This window comes from Microcaecilia unicolor, chromosome 7 (genome assembly GCF_901765095.1).
Source record: "Microcaecilia unicolor chromosome 7, aMicUni1.1, whole genome shotgun sequence".
NCBI classification, from domain to species: Eukaryota; Metazoa; Chordata; class Amphibia; order Gymnophiona; family Siphonopidae; genus Microcaecilia; species Microcaecilia unicolor.
The window spans coordinates 193,978,137-193,992,722 of NC_044037.1; the positions used below are offsets into that span (position 1 = coordinate 193,978,137).

Consider the following 14,586-nt stretch of genomic DNA (forward strand, 5'->3'; position numbering starts at 1 on the left):
GGTTCTTGTTTTGAGTGAGCCTGAGAGCTAGGGATACCCCAGTCGTGAGAACAAGCAGCCTGCTTGTCCTCGGAGAAAGTGAATGATACATACCTGTAGCAGGTGTTCTCCGAGGACAGTAGGCTGATTGTTCTCACCTACCCTCCCTCTTCCCCTTTGGAGTTGCGTTTTCATCATTTTTGCTTGTCATTCAACTGGCGGGAACGGTCGCGCACGGGCGGGAAGACGGCCGCGCATGCGCGGTGGGTGTGCCCTGCGTGCGGACCGCCCACAAAGCTTCTTCCGGTTGGTGGGGGCTGCCGCGGACGTCACCCAGTCGTGAGAACAATCAGCCTGCTGTCCTCGGAGAACACCTGCTACAGGTATGTATCATTCACTACCTCTGCTTTCCTCACAACGTTTAAAAAAAAATGGAACAGAGGTTTTCCTTTGATTCTTCTATGGGACCGGAGCTGTGATACTCGGTCCGGTGAGGTAAGAGTGTTTTCTAACTCCTCCGGGGTGGGCCCTCGATCGGGGCGTTTTTGGCGCGAAACCGCCATTTTGAATTTTCCCACTGTTTTCGGCGATGGCTGCAGAGAATGTAAAGCGCTGTTCCCGGTGTGGCAAGCGCAAATCAGCAGCAGGGCTCTGTAAATCGTGCTGTACAGGTGTAAGAGCTGGCCCAAGCATGGCGAGCGATGATTCTTCCCGCTCAGAGCTGGCAGCGGACGCCATTTTGAGTTCTCCGCATGGCGCGGCCTCCGTAGAGACAGAGAGCCCTGAGCCCGGGGGGAGGGGGGACACCTCGAATTGAGGCTATTTAGGGAGCGGCTAGCCCCGGATGGGATCTGGGTGCCCAGGGCGAGTTTTTCTCCCCTGATTTTGTGTTATTATTGCATAAAGCATACATGCTGAAAAGAGCTCTCCCTCAAGGGTCGTCTGAGGCCCCTTCTATTGTCCCCCCCGGTGGATTCTGGCCTGGGGACTGCCCGGTGATGCTATTTTCCCTGATAATTGGCATAAAGAAAAGCGTAGAAGGGCTAATTCCCCTTCAGATTGTGGTGCACCTCCCCCCCCCCCCCCCCCCCCCCCCCCCCCCCCCCGTGGTCGGGCTGTGAGGATTCGGAGAGTTCTGGCAGGCCTTCATGGTCTGAGGAGCCAGAGTCAGGTGCAGAATTACCACAGGATCGGGATGATCCCTCTGCAGTGAGGATTTTCCACCGTGATGAGCTGCCAGCGCTTATTCCAGATGCCCTACAGGTCCTTTCTATTGAAGAGCCTGACAGTGGCACAGCCTCCTCTGTGAATCCTAGGATGGCTAGTACCAAAAAGCCTGCTCGAGCCTTTCCTTTGCATGACTCCATCTAAGAGCTTATTTCCGCTCAGTGGGCTGACCCCGAGGGACCTTTGAAAGTTTTCAGGGCTATGGGGCAATTATACCGTCTGCATGAGGAGCATTTGGCTCGCTTTGCAATGCCTAAAGTAGATGCCCTAGTCACTGCGGTGACAAAGAGAACTACCCTCCCTGTGGAAGGAGGAGTTGCCCTGAAGGATATACAAGACCATAGGCTGGAAGCAGCACTTAAACAGTCCTTTGAAATTGCAGGCTTACTGTTCGGGCGTCTGCATGCAGTTGTTATGCTGCTAGAGCCTGCCTGGCGTGGTTGCAACAGGCAGTGCAACAGGCCGGAGATGGAGCAGAGCCCTTCTCGGATGTGGCTCCGCGGCTGGAGTCGGCCTTGTCCTTTTTGGCTGATGCCCTTTATGATATTGTCAGAGCTTCGGCTAAACAAATGGCAGTAGCAGTGGCGGCTCGCTGTCTTATTTGGCTACGACATTGGGTAGCGGACATGGCCTCTAAGCAAAGGTTGGTGAAGTTGCCCTTTCAAGGCCTTCTCCTATTTGGTGAGGAGTTGGAAAAAAAATAGTTAAAGGCCTGGGAGATCCTAAACCCCAGCGCTTGCCCGAAGATAGGCCGAGGCCTTCCTCCAAGGGCCAGGCGGTCCACTCCTGTTATAGACCTCGCTTCCGTGAAGCTAGAAGGTACCGCCTGGGGCGTTCTGCTGGGTTCACTTCTCGTGCCCGTTTTTCAGTGGAGGAACTCCTTTCGCTCGGACAAGCGTTCTGCAGCCACCGGCTCTAGGCCTGGAGTTCAGGGGCGACCCTCTCAATGATGGTGCGCCGGCCCCCTCCTCGCTTCCTGTCATCGGAGGACGTCTTTCCCTCTTTGCCGAGGAGTGGGCAAATATTTCCTCAGATCAGTGGGTTCTGGGCCTGATCAGAGATGGCTACAGAATAGAATTCAACGCCCCAGTAAGAACGCCCCAGTAAGAGACGTGTTTGTGGAGTCCCGATGCGGTTCTGCCGCCAAGCGGGCGGCGGTAGAGGAGACTTTCCAAGGTCTGATTCAGTTAGGGGCCGTGTCCCCGGTACCTCCCGCCGAACACGGCTACTCCATCTACTTTGTGGTGCCGCGAAAGGGTGGGTCTTTTCGCCCTATTCTGGACTTAAAAGAATTAAACAAGTCCTTGAGAGTGCGGCATTTCCACATGGAAACCCTGTGCTCCGTCATTGCTGCGGTACAGCCAGGAGAGTTTCTCACGTCTCTAGACCTGAAAGAAGCTTACTTGCACATACCAATTTGGCCCCCGCACCAGAAGTTTCTGAGGTTTGCGGTGTTGGGAAAACATTTCCAGTTCCGGGCCTTGCCTTTTGGCCTCGCCACAGCTCCCCGAACCTTTTCGAAGGTAATGGTGGTAGTAGCTGCTTTGCTCAGGCGAGAAGGTATCAGGGTTCACCCGTACCTAGACGACTGGCTCATCAGAGCAGACTCTGTAAGAGAGCTATCAAGCTACAGCCAGAGTGGCCTCAGTACTTCAATCTCTAGGCTGGGTCGTCAATATAGCGAAAAGTCACCTGACCCCCTCACAATCTCTAGAATATTTTGGGGGCCAGGTTCGACACAGACTCGGGCTATGTATACCTACCCGAGCTAAGGCGGTGCAAGCTTCAGAATCAGGCCCATCTGCTCCTGAGGATGCCCCGCCCGCGAGCTTGGGACATTGTCCAGCTGCTGGGATTGATGACAGCCACATTGGAAGTGGTGCCCTGGGCGAGAGTGCACCTGAGACCTCTACAGTATTCCCTACTTCAAAGATGGTCTCCAGTTTCTCAGGATTATCAATGCAGATTTTCTTGGCTCCCTGTGGCCCAACTCAGCATGGAGTGGTGGCTCTCAGACAGCATGCTGTGGCTAGGAATGCTGCTGGCGCTCCCCGATTGGTGTCTAGTAGTGACAGATGCCAGCCTGAAGGGCTGGGGCGCACATTGCAAGGAGAAGCTTGCCCAGGGTCTATGGACACCCGAGGAGTCGGAGTGGTCCATCAACCGCCTGGAGTTGAAAGCGGTGTTTCTGGCCTTTCAAGTGACCCTGGAAGGATTGGTTGTCAGAGTGATGTTGGACAACATGACAGCAGTGGCCTACATAAATCGACAAGGCGGCACTCAGTGCAGAGCACTGGCCGCGCAGGCCGAACAGATTGGCCACTGGGCCGAGCTGCATCTTCAGTTTCTATCGGCAGCTCACATTGCAGGTCAGAGCAACGTGCAAGCCGATTACCTAAGCAGGCATCAGATCGATCCAGCAGAATGGGAACTAGCAGACGAAGTATTCCTGCAGATATGTGCCAAATGGGGCAAGCCCGTGATGGATCTTATGGCGACAAGTCCTGTGCTTCTTCAGCAGACGGAGAGATCCTCGCTCGGCAGGGTTGGATGCCTTGACTCAGCCCTGGCCTCCGGGCCTACTATATGTGTTCCCTCAGTGACCCTTGATAGGGCGCGTGCTCCTGCGGATTCGGCTGCACCCAGGAGAAGTGGTCCTCATCGCCCCGGATTGGCCCAGGAGGCCTTGGTATGCGGACCTCTGACAGATGCTAGTGGAGGCTCCCCTTCCTTTACCTCTGGTACCGAACCTGTTGTCACAGGGCCCGGTAGCCATGGAGGACGCCTGCCACTTTGGTCTTATGGCATGGCAATTGAGAGGGTGCAATTGAGGGACAAAGGCTTTTCAAACACAGTCATTTCCACTCTCCTGCAGGCCCGCAAGCGTTCCACTTCCATGGCTTATGCCAGGATTTGGCACCAGTTTGAGTCTTGGTGCGCTTCAAAAGCGATCACACCCATGCAGGCTCCTGTCTCGCCGATTCTTGACTTTTTGCAGGATGGTGTAAAAATAGTCTTGGCCTATAATTCCCTGTGGGTGCAAGTGGCAGCGTTGGCCTCCCTTCGTGGTAAGGTTGAAGGCGTGTCTTTAGCTGCTCATCCAGATGTGGCACGGTTTCTTAGTGGGGTGCTTCGGCTCGGCCTTCCGTGCGAGCACCCTGTCCAGCTTGGAACCTGGGGCAAGTTTTGAAGGCCCTGCAGGCTTCTCCTTTTGAGCCGCTTCGGCGAACATCGGAGAAAGATTTGACACTAAAGGCTGTTTTTCTTGTGGCCATTACTTCGGCGAGACGGGTGTCAGAGCTCCAGGCGCTGTCCTGTAGAGACCCATTTCTGCAATTCTCAGAGTCCGGGGTCACGGTTCGGACCGTGCCTTCCTTCATGCCTAAGGTGGTTTCAGCGTTTCACCTAAACCAGCCTATTTTCTTGCCCTCCTTTGATAAGGAGGAGTTTCCAGAATCTTTTGGGCAGTTGCACCTGTTGGATGTGCGCAGGACTCTGCTGCAGTATCTGCGAGTTACTATCTCTTTCAGGATCTATGATCATCTGTTTGTTTTGCTATCAGGTCCTCGCAGAGGGTCTCCAGCGTCTAAAGCCACTATTGCCCGCTGGCTCAAAGAAACTATCTTTTCAGCTTATCTGCTTGCCGGTCTCCGCCTGTAGCCTTTAAGGCGCATTCTACCAGAGCAATTTCTTCCTCTTGGGCTGAAACTGGAGCACTCTCTCATCAAGAGATATGCAGTGCAGCAACATGGGCTTCTAAGCTCTCTTTTACCCGACATTACAGGCTGGATGTGGCTGCTAGGAGGGATGCGCGTGGTGTGACCTGTTCCCACCCTATATAGGGATTGCTTTGTTACATCCCATACCTAATGGCTTCATCTGCTTGATGACTAGGAAGAGAAATTTAGGTCTTACTTTGGTAATTTTCTTTCCTTTAGTCATAGCAGATGAAGCCATGAGCCCTCCCTGTATGATTGTCTGTATGCTGTGAATCTGTTTCAGGTTCTGTTCTTGTTTCCTGAAGTTTCTTCCTTGGGAGAAAGTTGGAAAACAGTCTTCAGGATTCATGTTCACTTATAGGAGGAGATGAGTCCATTCCCTCCAGTTTATGTTTTGGAGGATGAGTTTATTCCCTCCAGGAGGTTGCGAGTAACCCCTCCAGTTATACAATAAGGAGGACGAGTTTATTCCCTCCAGGAGGATGTATTCATTCCCTCCTTTTGAGTTCATGCCCATGTTAAGGGGCCATCGTTCGCTGTGAGGAAAGTTCATGTTATTCCCATTGCGGTTTGCTATACTGCTTTGGAAACTTCAAATACTGAAGAGGCAGTGGAGCTGGCTGGCCATGAGGCACTGTGAAAAGTTGAGTGCTCTCTATCTCCCCCTGCTGGTTGATGGACACAACCCATATGTAATGGCTTCATCTGCTATGACTAAAGGAAAGAAAATTACCAAGGTAAGAACCTAATTTTCCCATCCCACACATCAACAAAGGAAAGAATCGTAAATACATATGCAATGGGTGATGGGGGGGAACTAGGCATCAATTAACAGAAATTTTTTAAAAAGGAAAGATTTCAAAAACTTGCGACAAACTAAATAATCATACTGGGATCAAATTTATTTTGGCAAGGAATTCCAACATTTAGTATCTTGGTAAGAAAAATATCAGAATAAATTGACTAATAGACTACTTTCTTACAGGTAGGAAAATGAAGATGTAAATAGTGGGATTGTAAAAGGGGATGTAAATAGTGACATTGTCAGCATAAGTAAAAGAATGGATTCCCATAGACTCGAGTCTTCCCCTTAGCGGAGCCATTATGACATTAAATAGTACTCAAGAAAGAGAAGAGCTTTTTGCTACACCACAGTCAGGAGACTGACTGACTGACTGACTTCAGGAAACTCTGGAACCAGGACATGACTTTCCCACAAAGCCCAAACTAGTCCAATAAATGTTGACAGAGCCCCCTGTCAAATCTCGTCACCCACATGTGAGAATAACTGACTTGCTGAAAGTAACTTCTCTTTACTCAAAGAATTCAACATATTGACACTAATATAATTTTGTAGCTTAAAAACTGAGATATTCTAGATCAGTTTTGCTTCATACAGTATTTTTCTCTTTTACAGACCTATGGTGTCCAAAAAGGTGGCTTTCAGGAGTGTATCTTCTATGACCAAACAGCAGGTTAGTGCTACATGAAAACACCGGGGGTTTCTAAGGTCCCCTAAATTTAGTCTTATGTGGGGGGAAGGCTATTAGGAATACCATCTGACTCCAATCATTGACCCACTGAGTTCCATCTAAAGTAAATATACATGGGTCATCAATGGACCAGACAATTCTGTCAAGGGTCTGTCTAGGAATGCACATTTGCCCAGTCAGAGTCAGATTCAGAAGTCTTGACATTTTATTCTGGTTAATCTTTTAACGTCTGTATCAATTTAATCAATTCCCCATAGGTAGGAAATAAGGAAGATGATAGACGGGTTTAGTTAGAAAGTTTATTACTCACCCAAATCAGATTACATATGCATGGAGATGGAGCAAGGTATTCTTATGAAGAGGTCTTTGACAGAGATGACGCAGGTCAGCCTCTAGTCTCTTAAGTCCCCCCTTCATACCAAATGGCAATCATATTTATACCCCTTTCTTCCATTAGGTTCTATGGAGTTCTAAAAAAACTACTTCTACGCAGGTGGCCTAATGACACTCAACCACAGATTTGTATATTTGATATTTTTACCCTTAGAACAACAAGATCTCTCCACCCCTTTCCAGCAGATGGGCAACTGTTTTTGAGCATAAACTTTGTACTTTTGCTTTTTACCATCTGGCACTAGGTTTCTGAGCTATTTTCACACTTCTGCGGTCAGTCTAAACTGACAGCTAGAAATTGCACTTTAATTCTTTCTTAGCAAAATGCACTTTAATTCTTTCTTAGCCTGTATTTCCCAATAGCCCTTGGCTGGGTCAAGCTCTACTAGCTGGTCATAGACTGGATAGTAGGCCCCAGGCTTATAACTTATTTATACAGCTTCCCTTTTGCTGTCCCCGCCTGAGGGGGCAGCACAAAGATGAAAGTCCAGGTTATTACCGTCTATACCAGAAGGTGTTAGACTATCATGTATGGGGGTTTAGTGAATCTGTACTGTGCAGAGTGTATAGAAAAACCAGAAGTACATATATAGGTGCTACCATATGCCCAAAAGTGGGAAATATGGGGTTCCCTTTACTCAACCCCTTGGCCTGTTTCTAAGCCCGGATGTAACCCCTCTTGAAACTTTTTCAAATCTGCGGTTAACTATGCTAACATGACCATCTGTTAATTACATTAAACTATCACTAAAAATCTACAAGCAGGATTACATGTGATAATGCATGATTACATAGAATTATATGTTTACTACAACTGCTATGTTGTTAATCACAAGCTGATTAAAAATATATATTTCCGCGGGTATATAATTGCAATATCGGTTAGTACCTCTTAATACTCAGCAATCCCATGTGCCCTACTAAAAAGATGCAGGTCTTTCTACCACATCTGCTGCATAGCAGTTTGACCTGTGCATGGGGAGATAATCTGAGGTATCTGTCCCAGCAGGTTTAAGTATGAGATTCTCATACAAGACATATTGTCCTGTAGGTTCTTTCTTGAGAATAGCAGTTTCAATTAAGCGTTCTACTAAGTTTCTGACACACAGGATTATACAGCATCCTATAAGCACAAAAAATTGCTATCACCAGTATAATGGTGGTAGCTGCTGAGATGATGAATGTCTTCCATTTACCAAAAGCTTTATCCAACCAACCTGTCCAAGATGTATCAATCCCAGAGTTGATTGCGAATTCCTCAGAAAGTGAACTGAGGCCTTCTAAAGCTCTGGTAATCGATCCATCTGGTGCAGTATTGTTGGGAATAAAGGTACAACACTGGGTACCAATCTTTTTACACACTCCTCCGTCTGCCGCCAAAATCTGGTCAAGCGCCATTCTGTTTTCAAGCGTCATTCTGCTAGTGGCATCTAATTAGGCTGCTATCCCTTGTACCGCATCTCTGGTGTAATTGACAAATCTCTGCTGGTTGTAATATATGTAATTAATCCAGTCTACATTCTTATTGATGGTAGCCCACCAAAAGAAAACAGACTCAAATCCAGCAGCTATCTGGTTCCTGGCTTTAAACTCATCAGGGAGCCCTCTTGGAACACCAATTGCATCAATGTACACACGATCATCAAAGGAGCCAGAAGTTAATGTGCTTCTTTTGGTTCTACGTGTATCATCAGGAGGGCGCAAAGAAGCAATTGTAAGAGGGATTACTAGTTTAACTAGGGCACACTTTCCCTTCCACTTCAGGCTCAAAGTATGATAAAGGGTGTTAGACCCACAATACCACCATACATCAGCTCTGGGATGAATGAAGCTGGTGAAGTTCACCAGATCAAAACTGTTTTCTAGTATAACATTGCAGGAAGTTAGATTACCTACTAACTTTGGATTAAATTTTGGGTTTCTGGTTATACAGGTTGGGAACACCATTTGAGGGTCTGGTTTTCTGAGTGCAGGTGGGATTCCCATTCGAAGAGGCATTTCAGGGTATTGCTTATCTAGTTCTTGACAAGCCTTTTCGGTGGGTTTGGTTCCCTGAAACAGCCGCAACATACACTTAAACCCGTCTGGATGATTGGTTGAATCTAGTGGGAATGGAACTACTATAGGTTTTGCACGAGCTTCAGCGCAGAAATAACAGTTGGATACATTCAAACTGTTAGTGGTATAATGGGCCCATTCGAGCCAAAGGTTTGTCTCACCATATCCAGTCTCTATCGTAACCAAATCTTTGGCATTAGTAATTCGATGGACTTCATAAGGAATTTTAATTTCTGGGGCCTTAGCTGGCATCAGGGGGTTGCCCTTCTCAGTTTTGGGAGGAGCAACTATGCAGAAGGTGGCAATAGGATCCCTTCCTGTAGCATTTATACCAAGTGAATAGGCTCTGTAGGTGGCTGATGTTACACCTCTGAATTGGATGGCAACAGGATTGCATTTACCTAGTTGACAATTAGGGTTACCCCGTGGTTTCATAATAACATAGTAACATAGTAGATGACGGCAGAAAAAGACCTGCACGGTCCATCCAGTCTGCCCAACAAGATAACTCATATTTGCTGCTTTTTGTGTACACCCTACTTTGATTTGTACCTGTGCTCTTCAGGGCACAGACCGTATAAGTCTGCCCCACACTATCCCCACCTCCCAACCACCAGCCCCACCTCCCAACCACCGGCTCTGGCACAGGCACAGACCGTATAAGTCTGCCCAGCACTATCCTCACCTCCCCAGCCCTGCCTCCCAACCCCGGCTCTGGCACAGACCGTACAAGTCTGTCCAGCACTATCCCCGCCTCCCAACCACCAGTCCCGCTTCCCACCACCGGCTCTGGCACAGACCGTATAAGTCTGGCCAGCCCTATCCCCGCCTCCCAACCACCAGCCCCGCCTCCTGATCTTGACTAAGCTCCTGAGGATCCATTCCTTCGGCACAGGATTCCTTTATGCTTATCCCACGCATGTTTGAATTCCGTTACCGTTTTCATTTCCACCACCTCCCGCGGGAGGGCATTCCAAGCATCCACTACTCTCTCCGTGAAAAAATACTTCCTGACATTTTTCTTGAGTCTGCCCCCCTTCAATCTCATTTCATGTCCTCTTGTTCTACCACCTTCCCATCTCCGGAAAAGATTCGTTTGCGGATTAATACCTTTCAAATATTTGAACGTCTGTATCATATCACCCCTGTTTCTCCTTTCCTCCAGAGTATGCATGTTTAGTTCAGCAAGTCTCTCCTCATACGTCTTGTAACGCAAATCCCATACCATTCTCGTAGCTTTTCTTTGCACCGCTTCAATTCTTTTTACATCCTTAACAAGCTACGGCCTCCAAAACTGAACACAATACTCCAGGTGGGGCCTCACCAACGACTTATACAGGGGCATCAACACCCCCTTTCTTCTGCTGGTCACACCTCTCTTTATACAGCCTAACAACCTTCTAGCTACTGCCACCGCCTTGTCACACTGTTTTGTTGCCTTCAAATCCTCAGATACTATCACCCCAAGATCCCTCTCTCCGCCCGTACCTATCAGACTCTCCCCGCCTAAAACATACGTCTCCCGTGGATTTCTACTTCCTAAGTGCATCACTTTGCATTTCTTCGCATTGAATTTTAATTGCCAAACCTTAGACCATTCTTATTTATTTATTTATTTGATACTTATATCCCACATGTTCCCACTCATGCAGGCACAATGTGGCTTACAGAGCATTAAATAAGAGTACAAACTTAACAGCTTAGGCAAACATTAAGAAGTAAGTAGGAGGGAAGAAACTAACAAAGTGAACTAGGTAGCTTCCGTATGTCCTTTTTCATGTTTTCCACTCCCTCCGGGGTGTCCACTCTGTTACAGATCTTAGTATCATCCGCAAATAGGCAAACTTTACCTTCTAACCCTTCGGCAATGTCACTCACAAATATATTGAACAGAATCGGCCCCAGCACCGATCCTTGAGGCACTCCACTACTTACCTTTCGCTCCTCCGAGTGAATTCCATTCACCACCACCCTCTGGCGTCTGTCCGTCAACCAGTTCCTAGTCCAGTTCACCACTTCGGGTCCTATCTTCAGCCCATCCAGTTTATTTAAGAGCCTCCTGTGGGGAACCGTGTCAAAAGCTTTGCTGAAATCTAAGTAGTTTACGTCCATAGCTCGTCCCTGATTCAATTCTCCTGTCACCCAATCAAAGAACTCAATGAGGTTCGTTTGGCACGATTTCCCTTTGGTAAATCCATGCTGTCTCGGATCTTGCAACTTATTGGCTTCCAGGAAATTCACTATCCTTTCCTTCAGCATCGCTTCCATTACTTTTCCAATAACCGAAGTGAGGCTTACCGGCCTGTAGTTTCCAGCTTCTTCCCTATCACCACTTTTGTGAAGTGGGACCACATCCGCCGATCTCCAATCCCTCGGAACCTCTCCCGTCTCCAAGGATTTATTAAACAAATCTTTAAGAGGACCCGCCAGAACCTCTCTGAGCTCCCTCAATATCCTAGAGTGGATCCCATCCGGCCCCATGGCTTTGTCCACCTTTAGCTTTCAAGTTGTTCATACACACTCTCTTCCGTGAACGGTGCTCTATCCACTTCAATCTCATTTGTACTTTTTGCAGTCCATCGCGGTCCTTCTCCAGGATTTTCTTCTGTGAAAACAGAACAGAAGTATCTATTTAGCAAATTTGCTTTTTCTTCATCATTATCCACATAGCGGTTCGCAGTATCTTTTAGTCTCACAATTCCCTTTTTAGTCATTTTCCTTTCACTAATATACCTGAAGAAAATTTTGCCATCCCTCCTTACATTTCTAGCCATTTGTTCTTCCGTTTGCGCTTTCGCCAGTCGTCTCTCTCTCTTGGCTTCTTTCAGTTTCATCCGGTCCCTTTTCATGAGTTTTTTTTGTATTTCTGGAACGCCAACTCTTTAGCCTTTATTTTCTCAGCCACTTGCTTGGAGAACCATATCAGTTTCCTTTTTCTCTTGCTCTTATTTACTTTCCTTACATAAAGGTTCATGGCCCTATTTATAGATTCTTTCAGTCTGGACCACTGTCCTTCCACTTCTTGTATTTCCTCCCATCCCATCAGCTCCTTCCTCAGGTATTCCCCCATTTTACTAAAGTCAGCATGTTTGAAATCCAGGACTTTGAGTTTTGAGTGGCCACCCTCCTCTTCAGCCGTCATATCAAACCAAACCGTTTGATGGTCACTGCTGCCCAGGTGGGCACCCACTCGGACATTTGACACATTATCCCCATTTGTGAGTACCAGATCTAGCGTCGCTCCCTCCCTCCCTCGTGGGTTCTGACACCATTTGTCTGAGCAAAGCACTTTGAAAAGCATCCACGATCTCTTTTTACCAGAGGATCTTGGTGAGATGGGTTCCAGTAACCTGCATACCACCATACCATTGACCAACTTCCACATGTGGAGAAAGGACACATGTAAATGTTAAATGCAGAATAATATCTCAGATAAGATAGATCTCCACATCTGGTGTAAGCACACACATCAAGGGTGATGGTGACTGTCTCCTTAGTAGTAGCTAACATCACCTGATCGGAAATCAAATGATCAGGTCCTATTATCTGGGGCATGGAAGGTACCAGGATGTTGGTAAGGAATTATAACAGAAAGAAAACGGTCATGATTGTGTCAGTCTGAGTCATTAAGAGGGAAAAAAGAGGATACAATGTAGAAATTACGGAAATTAGAGAAGTTTTAAATCAAGGTGGAGTGAGAAGTAGCTGATGAGTGGTGAATATTATCAGCAAAACAACTAAACCAATGATTTCAGCAATGACAGAAACCACAAAAAGAGCTATTCCCATGCAAAATAGGTACAAGTCTAGCATCATGGAAAAGTATATTCTGGGAATATCCTGATGGCTCCTGCAGAGGAGATGGTGAATACCTCTACAGGTCTATTCCCAACTATCCTAAAGAACAACCAGGATCTCCAGCCAGTACTCAGCAAATTGTAAGTAAGCAGCCAAAAGTCCGCCAATTCTCCTGTCTCAGGCCTAAGCATTGGTGTATCTGTCTGTTCTATTCTCAATGCTATGCTCCCGTTAAGTATGGAGAATATGTCGACTATATGTCTGATGGGGCCAATGGTCAGGGGATCAAATACAGGCTCACACAAATTCTGGAATCTGGTTATGGGATCCCAGTTGGGATTGTCATCAGGCGCAGGGTCCCAGTGGATCGAAGAGGGGAAGAGGAGCTCTGTTCTTCCAGTATCAAGGTCTCTAAAATCCCAGCCTAAATTACCTTCAGAGTTGGGTTCTCCAAAATCCCAAGGGGGAGATGGAGAAAAATCAGGAGGGGATAGTGAGGGCAGTGGGGAGGACTGGATACTATCTGTGTCCGTTTCAGTCATGCAAATCAATAAGTTACAGATGTGTAGTTGGGACTAATGCAAGTAACAGCAAAAGACCCTCTACCATCAGGTGAAATACCATAAATTTCAATGCGTCTAATTCCAACTTTCCTAACAAGGAGCCAAAGACGCCAACCAGTACAATAGAGCTTATAGGAGACTAACCAAAAGTCAACTACTTCCCCTGTTTTGGGCCTTATTAGTGGAAGGTCACCCCGTTCAACTTTAATTGCTCCGCACCCACCAAGTATAGGGGAGATTTCTTCTGTAATTCTCCCAGGGACAAAATTCAAAATCTTAAGCAACGGTCTTCATAAGGTATGATACCTATAAGTAGGGTGCCAAGAGGAATTATCACTTGGTGCTGGGTCCCAGAAGGTGGAAATATCTATGTCAGGCCTGGTTCGACTCATGCAGAAGGAAGAAATTATCAAGCTAAATGATCTAGGCAATATTGGATCTTTTGATGAAAGTAAAGAAACCAAATAAGGGCGAGGATTATAGAGAATGTGAAGCAAAGAATAGAAAGGTGGAATTCAGTCACAATTTCGCAGGTAGTCAACTCTGGAGTAGGCCTTACTGGATCAATCATAAGCTTTCAGAAAGAACAAAATATAGTCAACAAGGGTTGAGTTGGTAAGAGGGATGTTAGGGGAGGCAGAATAGCTTGAGGGAATAGGAGTGAGTACAGCCGGTGTAGTAGGGAACAGTGTCGTTGGGGTAGGGACAATTTTGGTCAAAATGGAGATCAGACAAAAGATGGCAAATCAATAGTGTCAGGTACCAAGTATCATGCAAATAGGAACAACAAACATACTCTGAAATGTCTATATGCAAATGCTAGGAGTCTAAGAAATAAGATGGGAGAGTTGGAATATATTGCACTAAATGAAAAATTGGATATAATAGGCATTACTGAGACCTGGTGGAAGGAGGATAACCAGTGGGACATTGTCATACCGGGGTACAAAGTATATCGTAGTGATAGGGTGGACTGGACTGGTGGAGGGGTAGCATTGTATATTAACGAGAGCCTTGACTCAGATAGAGTACAAATTCAGCAGGACACAAATCACACCTTTGAATCATTGTGGGTTGAAATTCCATGTATAAAAGGGAAAAAAACAGGTGATAGGAGTGTACTACCGTCCGCCTCGCCAGGATGAGCAGGTAGACGCAGAAATGATAAAAGAAATCAGAGACGCGAACAAAATGGGCAATGTGATAATAATGGGTGACTTCAATTATCCAAATATAGACTGGGTAAATGTAACATCGGGACACACTACAGAGGTACAATTCCTTGATGAAATCAAGGACAGCTTTATGGAGCAGCTGGTGCAGGAGCCGACGAGAGAAGGAAAAATTCTAGACTTG

General features: G+C 46.9%; 1 protein-coding gene across 2 annotated transcripts in view; it reads left to right on the plus strand.

The window, feature by feature from the left end:
• Window positions 1-14,586, plus strand: part of LOC115474335 (SAP domain-containing ribonucleoprotein-like) — a 164,977-nt gene that overhangs the window by 91,416 nt on the left and 58,975 nt on the right. For both annotated transcript variants that reach the window (XM_030209779.1, XM_030209780.1), the window contains exon 5: window positions 6,343-6,400. In XM_030209779.1, coding sequence (XP_030065639.1) covers window positions 6,343-6,400 — 58 coding nt within the window. The remainder of the gene's footprint in view (window positions 1-6,342; window positions 6,401-14,586) is intronic.